Raw genomic sequence first — 14,996 nt, 5'->3', positions numbered from 1 at the left:
ACCTGTCCTGTGGGAGGAAGCCCACACAGACACAGGGACAATGTGCAAACTCTATACAGACACAGGGAGAATGCGCAAACTCTACACAGGCAGTCACCCGAGGCTGGAAATAAACTTGGGACCCTGGTGCTGGGAGGCAGCAGTGCTAACCACTGAGCCACCATGCCAAAAAGACTGAAACCATGTTTTTAATATCAACAAAATGAAGAAGAAAATAAATTCCATGAGTAAACTAGCAGCAATACGAAGAAACTAGGACATGCGGGTGCAACGTCCAAGTGAAGGGATAAACCTTTAGAACTGAGATGACAAGGAATTTCTTCAGTTAGAAGGTGGTTAATCTGTAGGACTCTTTGCCGCAGAAGATTGTGGAGGCCAAGTCATTGAGTGTATTTAAGACAGAGACAGAATGGTTCCTGATTAGAAAAGAGATCAAGAGTTACAGGGAGAAGATAGGAGAATGAGGTTCAGAAAGACATTTGTCATTATCACATGATGAAGCATTCGATGGGCTGAGTGGCCTATTCTCTTGCAAATCATTGCAGGCATGAGGAGAAAGACTACAGAAAAGCAACATTCTGACCAGCATAACATTCATGAGATCTGGCAGCATCTGTGAAGAGAAATCAGAGGAAGGGTCACTCAACTCAAAACATGAATTCTGATTTCTCTCACAAAACGGGCTTATAGTCCAACAGGTTTATTTGAGAACACAAGCTTTCAGAGACTATTCATTGCTTCTTCAAATACTTGCACGAAGAAATAAAACTAAGCAGTACTAAATAGGAATTACTATTTAGTTCAATTAATTAGGCTATAGGTACAGGAAAACAGTAGAATGAGGCCCAACCCTAGACTTGTGCTGGCCACTTTGCCCAGGAGTTTATGGACTGCCCCCTGATATGCCCACTGATTATTAATGACCAAACACCCGCGAGTGAACAGGGCCCAAACCAGACTGACTTGGTAGGACTAATCTGATCACCCTGGCCCACTTCCAGTGCTGCTCTTTCAACAGCACCGTGAATAAACTAGATGTAAGCCCCTCTTGCTCTCCTAAGGACTGACTGCAGCCTCAACTCTGACTGCAAGGGCAGTAATCTCCCATCAGCTGATCAATGGCCTCCTCAGCTGCAATAAGTACTGATGATATAAGTTGTCAGGTATCCTCGCTGTTTTACCAGTTACGTTTTCATACCATCAATTTGCTCAGTTGTGGAGATAAAGATTGGATGTTCAATGTTGGGAATATCAAGCTGTAAACATGGAGAAAAAAGCTTCTCATCGCCTGATGACAAGATTCTGAATTCTTTTTCTAAAGTGTGAGGATTTAATTGGAAAAATCTTTCCTTGATATCAAGAATTTGATTTTTGACTCTTCCCCAAATAAGCTATCTCACAAACCATCATTCTCACCACCTCAGAGAATGTGAACAATTTCTTTCGAAGTATGAGTCCTGTTGGCTCAGCAAGGAATTCCAAAAAGAATAATGTGATCTTGGCATCCAGTTCACATTCAAAGAAGTTAACAAATTTGCAGATGGATTGAACATCATTTCATTTCAGTGAGCCATCCAGCACGGAAACAGACCCTTTCGCTCAACCAGTCCATGCCGATCATAATCTCAATCTAAACTTGTACCCCCTATCTGCCTTTGGCCCATATCCCTTCAAACATTACTTATTGATATACTGATCCAAATGTCTGTTAAATGGTGTAACTATCGCTGCACACACCACTTCCTCTGGAAGTTAATTCCACACATGAACCACTTTGTAAAATCATTCCCCCACAAGTCTTTTTAAAATCATTTTCCTCTCACCTTGAAAATAAACCTCGTAGTCTTGAAATCCCCAACCGAGGGAAAATATACCTATTCCCTTCATGATTTTATAAGTGTCTATAAGGTCAACCTCCTATGCCCCAGTGAAAACAGTCCCAGTCCATCCAGCCTCTCCTTAAATTAAAACCCTACATTCTCTGCAACATCACGGTAAATCTCTTCTGATCTCTCTCCAGCTTAATAATGTCCTTCCTCTGACAGGGTGGATGGAACAGCACACATACCTCGAGGAATGGCCTCACTGTCCCACTCCCATACTCAACGATCTGAGCAATGAAAGCAATGCCTTATTAAACACCCCAACCGTATGTGACTCAGAATTATATTCCCGACCCCTCAGTGTCTTTATTCTACAATACTAGCCAAGCTTCAACTTTTAATTGTATGATTCCTGTCCTTGTTTGTTTTACCTCACGTTTATCCACATCAAGCACTATCTGCCACATCACTCTCAGAGACACTGGATGGCAAAAAGCCATATTCCAGTCTGTGCAAATTTTATTTTTGATTTATCCTATTTTTCTTATCGACCTGTTCAGGGATGTTGTCAAGCATTATCTCTGGGTCCGATGGGACTTGAACCTGACGCACACCAGCTGAAAACATCATATCATGAGACTCGCGAGATCTCCATCAGTTGGAGCAAGTTTTCGATGTGGACCGAAGGTTCTGTTTGCGTGATGTACATCTGTGTGACTCTACTGTAAATGCTGGAGATCATAGCGGGTCAGACAGCACCAATGGGGAGAGAGAGAGAGCTAACATTCAGAGTCTGCATGATCCAATGTGAGCTTTTCCATTTGTTGTTTTCTTTTCAGTGACACACAGTTTGGGTTGGTGTTTTTCCCCGCCTGGTTCAGTGGATTGGAGAATACACAAAGGCAGATATGCTCAACAGAACTCTCGACAGAACATCAATACCCAAAGTGTAACATGGGAAAGTGTTTTTGTACATTTTCTGCCGCTGAGAGTTTGGATCGTTTCTCACCACCTCCCTGCGAAAAGACAGTGTGTAATGGCGATGTGTAAGAGCTGCGTCGATCTTGTTGTTCTGCTGTTATTCGGATGGAATCCTGGCTCAGAGGCTGCAGGTCTGTGGGGAAGCGGCGTGGGTGGAAGCTGGGGCTGGGAGCAATGACCAGGGTGATCGGGATAGACACAGCAAGATGTTTTATCTAATCTGGGTGGGTTGTGCTTCGGCGGGTCGGTGTGGACTCGTTGGCCCAAAGGGCCTGTTTCCACACTGTATTGTAATGTAATGTAATCTAAAAGCGCAGCAGGTCAGGCAGCATCAAAGGAACAGGAGAATCGACGCATGAGCCCTTCATTCCTGAAGAAACAAAAAAAATTGTGCTGATGTAATGGAAAATTAACAGAATTTAAAATTTACCGTGAAATCTGAAAGAGAATGCTTTGCTAAATTTAATACTTTGCTGAGTTCTGCAGTTGAGGAGACAGCTTGTCTTTCTTTGCTTGTAAACATTCAACCGGCCTTGCGAGCAGCTGCTAAAGAATAACTAAAGACAGTTATGCCTACGGCAAGGGAATGAGAAACTAAACTGGAATATTCCCAGCCATTGTCTTTGAGAGTGTGATAAGAATGGTATAAGAAGAATAGGTGAATTATGCTCACTGCCCTTACATGCGGTATTTTGGCCAATTGTATCAGCCCTGCACGCAGTTTTATTATACAGCTTTTTCTTTGTTCCTGCTAGCAGTTGAGTTGAGTCAACACTGAACAAATTCACTAATATCACTATGCTCCAGAAAGAATTAATTATCGTTGTGATGTCCTCTCTTGTGCTTTGTTTGTAAGTCTTTGAGGAAGCCAACAGTTTACAGTTTTTTGCCAATATATTTGAAATTAGCTCACTACTGTAGTCGAATATAAATAGGAGATTGATCAGTGTATTTCAAAAATAGTTTCTGCAATTTACTCTTCGTAAGTACCACAAATATGTAACCACAGTGGAATGAGGTCGAGAATTAATGCCAAATATCTGTAATTCTGGCATTCAGAGTAAGAAATGGAGTTGAATACTCTTGATTTGGAAAGCTTAATTGTGTTAAACCCACTTGGAGCTGTACTAATCAAGCTGAATCTGATTTTTAAAAATGGCTGGACAGTAGGAGAGAGAGGGCAGTGTTGGAGGGTTGCTTTTTGGATGGGAGGTCTGTGACTAGCCGTGTTCCACAGGGTTTCACAGCCTTTCATCATGTGGGAAAAACATACCCAGGCTGCGAGCGAGATAAACTGCTATCATAAAGAGGTACCAGTCTGAGCTAATTGAAGAGTTTATAAAGTAACCTTGCACAACTCGCATGTCTGATATCATTGTTTTACAAAATCGCTTCTTAGCAAGGAGTGCAAACTTTTGACCATAAAACGGCTTCCCGACAGACTGTGTCAGAATGTCTTCAATGTTAGGTTTAGAATAATTTTAGGCTGGGAGCAGATTCCTGCTTTTTATCTTAAGCACAGAATCATTCTGTACCTGAGGCTGAAATGTTACTGCAAGGTTGTATTTAAAATGATTAATTAGTCTCGAATTAAACGTGCCTTCTTTTCAAGTTTGTGATTCAAATTCAAATAAGACATAAGATCTGATTAGTTTGAGTTGACAGTGGGGCAGTCCATAAGGTCTGTAGAGTGGTCTGCAAGAACAGCAAGTAAGTTAAGGCTTCATCAATATTACCTTCTACAGAGTTTGTACTTAATAACTGATAATGGCTACTGAATATCATTGTAAAGTCCCAAAATGCAATTAAATTCAATCCATATCAGATAAGCCCTGAGTTAATTTTCTTCTGGCTCCAAGTCCAAAAATGTGCCGGTCAGGTGAATTGGCCATGCTAAATTGCCCATAGTGTTAGGTGCATCAGTCAGAGGGAAATGGGTCTGAGTGGGTTACTCTTCGGAGGGTGTGGACTTGTTGGGCCAAAGGGGCTGTTTACACACTGTAGAGAATCTAATCTTAAAAAAAAGCCTCAGCACTAAAATGGTCTCTCCCTCTGGTGTCCTTTTGAACTCTCAAGTCAGGGTTTTGGAACAGCACAGTTTTTTTTCCCCTGTGTCTGCCCCATTTGAAAGGGGTAATAAGAATCCATTATAATTGGCAGCATCTGACAGTTAACTACAAAGTTTTTGATAGTACCGAGTTTTGTTTCAGGGTCAGAATCAAACAGTGTCATTAATTTCACAAGGGAACGGCTGTGAATGTTATCACTTGATGTCCTGTTCTCAGATTCACCGATGCTAAGGCAAATGTTCTTAATTGTCTTACAGCATCCTGTTATCACTTGGTGAGCCCAGATGTCCCTATCTTTAATTACCCCCTTTTTCTGAGCCTTCCAGCCTGTCTATTTTCTAGTGCAGTAAATGTGTCCTATAATTCGGCATTACATTTTCGTCTAAATGTTTAAAGACAAGTTTTAAGGCTGTAGACTTTCTCATTCCCTCCTTTTTTCATTCCATGACAACTACTTGGCTTATACAAGTATAATTAGTCCATTCAGTTGATTTGTATTCTTAATAAGTCAAGCGCTTCCTCTGGCGAGTCATCATCCAGTGGAGCAGAGTCTGAAAAATACAAGTTCAAGTATGGAGGTACAGGGGGAGACAAAGGTCAATTAATCTGATTCCTCTTTGGCTTAGGTGAAAAGCAATGTATGGTCCATTTCATGCATAAGTGGACGACAATGTATATTCCTAGTGGGAGACTAAGTATTATCAGAACATCCCACATGATCCATCCACACAGTAACCATAGCCAGCAAGTAAAACTCCATCCACTTGAATCGGATAACAGTGGGGCAGGTATTTTCCTTGCATCCTGACCCGTTTTGTTTGATAACATCTGTGTCGTCCAAAATGTCTTTAGAGAAATCATCGATGTATTTGCAACATTGCGGGCCAGTGACTGAACAAGTGCCTCCTTCTTAAGCAGGGAGGGAATCTAGCACTCGCCGATTCTGCAGTGTCATCATCATCTGAGTTTCCTGTAACTCTTCCTTCACCAGTTTCAAAGCATGGGCAGTTAAGTTGGCAAGTTTTTCGATATCATATGCAAGGTCATTTATCTGGTCTCGGGCCATCTCAACACCCCAGCCAGGAATAAGGCTTCCCAGCAACATTGGCCACCAGGTTTGTTGATGGAAGAAGTCGTGTCAGTCTCGTTTTGTTTTTCCTTTACTTTTTATTCCATACTGATTCACGTGTTGGTGGGCATTCCATTCATCATCGACTTCAGACATTTCATGGTGGAGGGTGAAAAGTGGGAAGGAGATCAGAATGGTGGAAGAGTGAGCAGATAACACATGGATCAGGGGATCAGGGGCTTTCAGCGGATGGCTGTATCAGTACTAACACTAGGACTATGAGGGGAATACAAGCTTGCAATGTCCTTTGTCAACCCTTGTTGAACATCCTTCTACCTTTACTGCAGTTTCAGTTGTCAGAAGAACTTGTTAAGGGCCTTTCCAGCGAGGGTCCAATTTTCCATGATTAAAAGTACGTAGTCACCAGGGTTAATGTCTATAAACGTTAGAGTTCTTTCTTCTTCCTTCCCTGGATTAGCTTGAATAAAGAAACCATGAGTAACAGAAGGAGGATTGGGAGTGCATAGTATCTTTGGTCTTTCTTCATCTTTCCAGCTTGCCTTGTTAATTACTGTGGCTACTGAATACAGGAACTGTGTAAAGGTATTTCTATCAGTGGCGGTTGGTAAGATAGGAGAGGATTCCATCGAGAAGGTGTAGATGGTCAGTCTTATGGCAATAGGTGCCTTAGGGTTTGGTGATTTCGGTACCACGTGCTCAATACTGCAATCTGTATGGTTCATTTTGGAAGGGGAACAGACATGCATCCCAAGATAGCAGTTTTCGGTTGATGGAGGGGATGAGGTGATAGAATTGTGCCGTCTCATGATGACTGGCATAGAAGTGTTGCAAGGATGACAATATGGTCGAGAGTGATGTTTGGATGTGCAATGTGAGTAGTTTAAATGAGTTTCAGCCAGGCAGCTACAGTCATAACTTCCAATGGTCTTAGCACAGGTTTCATTTATACAGTCACATTGGAGTTTTAGTCGGTCTGAGATATCACCGATGGTTTGGGCACTTGTACTTGGGTTGGATTTTCATCGGATGCCTGTATCAGTACTAAGACGAGAACTGTGAGGGGGTTACAAGCTTGCAATGTCCTTTGTAGACCCATGTTGACCATCTTCTACCTTTCCTGCAGTTTCAGTCATCAGAAGAACTTGATCAGGGCCTTTCCAGCAGGGACCCAATTTTCCACGATTAGAGTCTTGCAATAGCACATAATCTGGGAGAAAGTGAGGACTGCAGATGCTGGAGATCAGAGCTGAAAATGTGATGCTGGGAAAGCGCAGCAAGTCAGGCAGCATCCAAGGAGCAGGAGAATCGATGTTTCGGGCATTAGCCCTTCTTCAGGAATGAGGAGAGTGTGCCAAGCAGGCTAAGATAAAAGCTAGGGAGGAGGGACTTGGGGGAGGGGCGTTGGAAATAGGTAGAAGGAGGTTAAGGTGAGGGTGATAGGCCGGAGTGGGGGTGGGGGCGGAAAGGTCAGGAAGAAGATTGCAGGTCAAGAAGGCGGTGCTGAGTTCGAGGGTTGGGACTGAGACAAGGTGGGGGGAGGGGAAATGAGGAAACTGGAGAAATCTGAGTTCATCCCTTGTGGTTGGAGGGTTCCTAGGCGGAAGATTAGGCACTCTTCCTCCAGCCATCGTGTTGCTATGGTCTGGTGATGGAGGAGGTCAAGGACCTGCATGTCCTTGGTGGAGTGGGAGGGGGAGTTGAAGTGTTGAGCCACGGGGTGGTTGGGTTGGTTGGTCCGGGTGACCCAGAGGTGTTCTCTGAAACGTTCCGCAAGTAGGCGGCCTGTCTCCCCAATATAGAGGAGGCCACATCGGGTGCAACGGATGCAGGAAATGATGTGTGTGGAGGTGAAGGTGAATTTGTGGCAGATATGAAAGGATCCCTTGGGGCCTTGGAGGGAAGTAAGGGGGGAGGTGTGGGCGCAAGTTTTGCATTTCTTGCAGTCGCAGGGGAAGGTGCCGGGAGTGGAGGTTGGGTTGGTGGGGGATGTAGACCTGATAAGGGTGTCACGGAGGGAGTGGTCTTTCTGGAACACTGATAGGGGAGGGGAGGGAAATATATCCTGGTGGTGGGGTCCGTTTGGAGATGGCGGAAATGACGATGGATGATATGATGTATATGGCGGTTGGTGGGCTGGTAGGTGAGGACCAGTGGGGTTCTGTCCTGGTGGCGATTGGAGGGGCAGGGCTCAAGGGCGGAGGAGCAGGACGTGGAGGAGATGCGGCGGAGAGCATCGTCGATCACGTCTGGGGGGAAATTACGGTCTTTGAAGAAGGAGGCCATCTGGGTTGTTCGGTATTGGAACTGGTCCTCCTGGGAGCAGATGTGGCGGAGACGAAAGAATTGGGAATATGTGATGGCGTTTTTACAGGGGGCAGGGTGGGAGGAGGTGTAGTCTAGGTAGCTGTGGGAGTCGGTTGGTTTATAGTAAATGTCTGTGTTGATTCGGTCATTCGAGGTAGAAATGGAGAGGTCTAGGAAGGGGAGGGAGGAGTCTGAGATGGTCCAGGTAAATTTGAGGTCGGGGTGGAAGGTGTTGGTAAAGTGGATGAACTGTTCAACCTCCTTGTGGGAGCACGAGGTAGCGCCGATACAGTCATCGATGTAGCAGAGGAAAAGGTGGGGGGATGGTGCCAGTGTAGCTGCGGAAGATGGACTGTTCCACATATCCTACAAAGAGGCAGGCATAGCTAAGGCCCATGTGGGTGCCTATGGCTACTCCTTTGGTTTGGAGGAAGTGAGAGAATTGGAAAGAGAAGTTGTTCAGAATGAGGACCAGTCGATGGAGGGTGTCAATGGAAGGGTACTGGTTGGTACGGCAGGAAAGGAAGAAGCGGAGGGCTTTGAATCCTTCATGATGGGGGATGGAGGTGTACAGGGACTGGATGTCCATGGTGAAGATAAGGCATTGGGGACCAGGGAAGCGAAAATCATGGAGAAGGTGGAGGGCGTGGGTGGTGTCCCGAACGTAGGTGGGGAGTTCTTGGACTAAGGGGGACAGGACCATGTTGAGGTATGCAGAGATGTGCAGAGATGCACATAGTCACCAGGATTAATGTCTTTAAATGTTGGATCTCCTTCTTCTTCCTTCCCTGGTACTCGGTAGGCTTCTTTGATCTGTTGATGATAAGACTGCAATGCTTTGGTTAACTTAATCAGGTACCTGTGCATCTCTTCTGCCATGCCATGCACATCAGCAGGGTGTTGGGCAGTTAATGGTACAGACCAGGGAGTCCTCGGGGCTGTCCATGTATCAGTTCAGCGCCGAGAATCCCATCTTGTTCTGTGTCGTGGTTCTCATATTAAAAAGGGTGATTGAGAGTACTAGCAGCTAATTAAGGCCTGTTTCTTCTATCAATTTGCTTAGCTGACCTTATAGGGTACCATTGGTTCTTTCTACAATTCCCGCTGCTAGGGGATGGTTGGCACAATGGAATTTTTGATTCATACGCAAACGTTTACATGGTGCCTTGTCTAACTCCGCACAGAAGTGGGGGCCATTATCAAAAGAGACCGTTACTGGTATTCCAAATTTGGGTATGATTTCCCTTAACAGAATTTTACTCGTAGTTGTTGCTGTGCAGTCAGTACAGGGATAAGCTTCAATCCATTTACTAAATACATCGATTATAACAATGCTTATAACAATGACATCTCATTAACGCCATAAAATCTAATTAGATAGAATCAAAAGGTGCACTTGGCGAGGGAGTTTCACCTGGTGGACACTTTACTCCTTTCTCAGGATTATACTTTTGACAAATTAAACAATTTGCAGCTGCTTGTTTTGTTTTTTTCTTGCAGGTGGGGATTCCACCAAGTTTGGAGAATTCTGTGCATCATTTACCTCCTTACCTATATGTATATGCGTATGAACATAATCAACTAGAATAGGCAAAAGCGAGTCGGGCAGACATGTCTGTCCTACCGTCATTACCCAAAGGTTATTGTTATTTACATAACAACCATGGTTCAGCCATCTTTGTTTTTCTTCATCAGAGGCGTCCCTCTGATGGGTCTGTATTCGCTCTAGGTCAGGCATGGTCGGGGTGTCAGAAGAGGAAATATGAAAGTCTCCCTTTAGTTTCCTATTCGTCATTTGAATAACCATGTCTTGTTGCTTAAGAGCTGCTTTCTTAGCAGCTGCATCAGCATCATTGTTGCCTTTAGTGACAACGGAAGCATCAGAAGAGTGAGCAGAACATTCGGTAATTGCCGATTGAAGGGGAAGTTGAATAGCACTGAGGAGATTAGCAACGTAGGCAGCATTGAGGACAGGGGTTCCCAATGAAAAAGTTGAACAAAATTATTGGCACATCCAAAGGTATTGTGGGAATCAGTATAGATATTAGCTGACTTTCTTTTAGCAAGTATACAGGCATGGATGAGAGCAAGGGGTTGGCTGGAGAGCAAGCTTGTTGGGTGGAACAGGGTGGGTCGACAGAATAAGCTTCTAGTGTATGGGATAAAGTGACAATCGAATATTCTGACATGCATTTGTCCTCTGGAGAGACAGAAGAAAACCCATTGACGTAAAGTGTAAGGTCTGGGTTAACAAGAGTCTGATCCGTATAATCAAGACATGGTTTTGTAACAAGGTAATTTATGAGAACACAATCATGGGGAGGATCAGGCAGTTTAAGAGGTTCTTCCTGCAGGAATGTAGTGGGGTTAATGTTAGAGGAGTATTTTAAGGAGAGAAGTGGATTCTGAGTGGAGTACATTTAGAGTTAAGCAAGGATACTGCAGAAAGGGAGGTACAGACTTTGACATTTTGATGTAAAATTATATTAGAGGCAGCCGCTACCATCGTACGAATGGCGGGGAGAATCTGTGTGCAGTTTTAAAATAGTCATGTAGAAGCCACATTTAATTTTATCTTGAATTAACTAAATGTGGTACCAATAAAATGCCACAGGCTGTCTGTAAATACTAATTAGGGGGCAGAATTGTAATTGGCAACCTGTATGGTGGCCTAATCCTTCTAATCGGAATTTTAAATTGTATTAGTTTGAATTCAACTTGCACTTCTGGTTGTTTTAAAGTTGAACTGAAATACTTTTCTTGTAAAACTAGCAAGGTTTTGGTTCTTTCAGCAATGCACCATTTTCTTTCACCATCTGGTTAAAGAATACAAACTGGTTTTAAAAGCAGCAGTTAGATTTGATCAAAATCAGTGGCCTTAAGTTCACTCATCAGTGTAATTGTAACACTCCCAACACACAGGGACAAATTATTCATTGGAGGAAGGGAAAGGGCATCAACACGTTGGTCCTCAGAGTAGGGAGGGGGAGTTCAGGCGACATTTTGTTTTATGAAGCGTGTTTGCCTTGGCCGTACTGTTTTGAGAAGGTCAGCTAACTGGAGGAGAAGCATAAAATATTTCCTTCTCCAAATTAGAATCCCATTCATCATTCACAGATGGATCAGAAAACACTACATTCGATCCGTATACACGAACACCAACTAGCCACGAAACGACACGACCAGCTATCCTTAGTAGCCACACACACAGATGACAAGCAACATGAATTCGACTGGGACAACACTACCATTATAGGGCAAGCCAAACAGAGAACAGCCAGGGAATTCCTAGAGGCATGGCACTCATCCACAGACTCTATCAACAAACACATCAACCTGGACCCAATATACCGGCCACTACAGTGGACAGCTCGAACTGACAACCGGAAGCGGCAGAGACAGGCCACTATAAATGCCGGAGGAAACAGCACAGAAGTGCTTCACAGGAGGCTCCCAAGCACTGAGGATGTCACCTAGACAGGGGACGAAACGTTTGCAAGACAAATTCCCAGCTCGGCGAACAGAACCACAACAACGAGCACCCGAGCTACAAATCTTCTACCAAACTTTGAAGAACTAATTCAGAACCTTCCTCAATTGATGGACTAATTTCCACTTTTAATAAAGTTTTGTCTCCATGATAATTGCATGAACTTTTCCCGTTTTTCCCTAGCTACATTTTTCCACGCTGATATGGCTTCTTTTTGCTTACTTCCCTTTCTTTTTTCCCAAATCCCTTGTTCCATTTTAATAAGTAGAGTTAAATCACATGTGCCTCCGAGAGGCCAATACTTATTTTGTTGAGCAGCTGCAGCCGATATTTCCCTTAATTGTTTCTCATAATTAGGATACAGACTTATTATTTCTGTTAGGGGACATTGACCTTTCATCTTATCTAGAGTTACACTCATATTTATCCTACCTACTTTATACTGATTACAGAGGCTCCAACCTCAATCATTACAGGGGCTCCAACCACAATCATAACAGGGGCACCAACCCCACAAAGCCATGCACAGGGGCACCAACCCCACAAAGTCAAGCACAGGGACACCAACTCCAATCATTACAGGAACACCAACCCCAATCATTACCAGGGCACCAACCCCAATCATGACAGGGGCACCAACCCGACAAAGTGAAGCACAGTGGCACCAACCCCACAAAGCAAAGCACAGTGGGCACCAACCCCAATCTTTACAGGGGCACCAACCCCAAAAAGCAAAGCACAGGGGGCACCAACCCCACTAAGCAAAGCACAGGGACACCAACTCCAATCATTACAGTGGCACCACCCCCAATCATTACAGTACACCAACCCCAATCTTTACTGGGGCACCAACCCCACAAAGCAAAGCATGGGCATGAAAACCCCAATTATTACAGGGGCATCAACCCCAATCTTAACAGGGGCACCAACCCCACTCATTGCAGGGGCACCAACCCCAATCATTACAGGGGCACCAACCCCAAAAAGCCAAGCACATGGGCACCAAACCCCACAAAGCCAAGCACAGGGGGCACCAAAACCAATCATTACAGGGGAACCAACCCCACAAAGTCAAGCACAGGGGCACCAACCCCAATCATTACAGGGGCACCAACCACAATCATTAAAGGGGCATCAACCCCACAAAGCCAAGCACAGGGGCACCAATCCCATAAAGCCAAGCACAGGGGGCACCAACCCCAATTATTACAGAGGCACCAACCCCAATCATTACAGGGGCACCAACCCCAATCATTAGAGGGGCATCAACCCCACAAAGTCAAGCACAGGGGCATCAACCCCACAAAGCCCAGCACAGGGGCAACAACCCAGAAAGCCAAGCACAGGGGGCACCAACCTCAATCATTACAGGGGCACCAACCCCACAAAGTCAAGCACAGGGGCATCAACCCCACAAAGCCAAACACAGGGGGCACCCACCCCACAAAGCGAAGCTCAGGGGCACCAATCCCAATCATTACAGGGGCACCAACCCCACAAAGCCAAGCACAGGGGCACCAACCCCACAAACCGAAGCATGGGCACAAACACCCCAATCATTACAGGGGCACCAACCCCAATCATTACAGGGGCACCAACCCCACAACGCGAAGCGCAGGGGCACCAATCCCAATCATTACAGGGACACCAACCCCACAAAGTGAAGCACAGGGGCACCAATCCCAATCATTACAGGAACACCAACCCCAATCATTACAGGGGCACCATCGCCAATCATTACAGGGGCACCAACCCCACAAAGCCAAGCACAGGGAGCACCAACCCCACAAAGCCAAGCACAGGGAGCATCAACCCCAATTATTACAGGGTCACCAACCCCAATTATTACAGGAACACCAACCCCACAAAGTGAAGCACAGGGGCACCAACCCCTCTCATTACAGGGACACCAACCCCACAAAGCGAAGCACAGGGGCACCAACCCCAATCATTACAGGGATACCAACCCCACAAAGTGAAGCACAGGGGCACCAACCCCAATCATTACACGGTCACCAACCACAATCATTTCAGGAACACCAACCCCTCTCATGACAGGGACACCAACCCCACAAAGCGAAGCACAGGGGCACCAACCCCAATCATTACAGGAACACCAACCCCACAAAGCGAAGCACAGGGGCAGCAACCCCAATCATTACAGGGATACCAATCCCAATTATTTCAGGAACACCAACCCCAATCATTACAGGGATACCAACCCCACAAAGCGAAGCACAGGGGCACCAACCCCAATCATTACAGGGATACCAACCCCAATTATTTCAGGAACACCAACCCCAATCATTACAGGGATACCAACCCCACAAAGTGAAGCACAGGGGCACCAACCCCAATCATTACAGGAACACCAACCCCAATCATTACATGGGCACCAACCCCAATCATTACAGGGGCACCAATGCCAATTATTACAGGGGCATCAACCCCACAAAGTGAAGCATAGGGGCACCAACCCTAATCATTACAGGGACACCAACCCCATAAAGTGAAGCACAGATACAAAGCACAAACATTCACTCACCAACAAACAACTGTGCATCCAAATCGAATCTGAAAGGGTTAAGCTTTCTGCACACTGCAGAGAGTTAGTGCTATGTCTCTGTGTGCCTATCTCGCTTGCCCGCTCGCTCTCTCTTGCTCTCTCTTGCTGTCTCTCTCTCTCACATATGAACAATAAGAATAATGATTTCTGCAAAGCATTCTCGATATTCCAAAACCTGACTGTTTCTGTTTTTAGTAACTATTTAAATGATCTCATTTTGGCTTCCATCAGGGTACTGTGAGAGTGAAATGGGACACAACAATACAGACCAAGAGCAGGCATGGTATAATCTTTCCTTGTGGGCCCATTGGTCTCAGGTCTGACCCTTAGGTGAAGCTCCTCTTTTCCAGTTTTACTCAAACGTAGCCCTTGTTGGAAACCTGCTAGCAGCGCCAAATTGTTAAAGTGCAGATTTGAGACGGCACAAGGAATCCCTTGTGGACTCAGACCTGTAAAGCCTCTCTCTTGGTTCGTCCTGGAGATTGTATTGTTTGGAAGTCTGGAATAAGAACCTCTTATGGACAGATTAGTTTAATTTTCGTCATCACCTTTATTCACTAATAGCATCACTGTTACAACATAACACTGACACCAATAAGCTGAACTAACTGGGTTCTAATAACCTAGGAGATTAGTTACCAACTCTCCAAGTGCCCCAGTAGGCAACTCTGAT

At 45.0% G+C, this 14,996-nt stretch overlaps 1 protein-coding gene across 5 annotated transcripts in view; it reads left to right on the top strand.

Annotated features, from left to right (window-relative positions):
- Positions 1-2,402: 2,402 nt before the first annotated feature.
- The window catches only part of LOC140481631 (nectin-3-like), a 108,393-nt gene continuing 95,799 nt past the window's right edge, over positions 2,403-14,996 (top strand). The window contains exon 1 of one of the 5 annotated variants that reach the window (XM_072578129.1): positions 2,403-2,630. In XM_072578129.1, the coding sequence (XP_072434230.1) occupies positions 2,552-2,630 (79 nt within the window). In that variant the 5' untranslated portion in view covers positions 2,403-2,551. The remainder of the gene's footprint in view (positions 2,631-14,996) is intronic. The other 4 variants (XM_072578130.1, XM_072578132.1, XM_072578133.1 and 1 more) reach the window with 4 other exon arrangements.

This window comes from Chiloscyllium punctatum, chromosome 9 (genome assembly GCF_047496795.1).
Source record: "Chiloscyllium punctatum isolate Juve2018m chromosome 9, sChiPun1.3, whole genome shotgun sequence".
NCBI classification, from domain to species: domain Eukaryota; kingdom Metazoa; phylum Chordata; class Chondrichthyes; order Orectolobiformes; family Hemiscylliidae; genus Chiloscyllium; species Chiloscyllium punctatum.
Note: the sequence above shows the minus strand (reverse complement) of the source record. Positions and strands in the feature narration are given on the sequence as shown.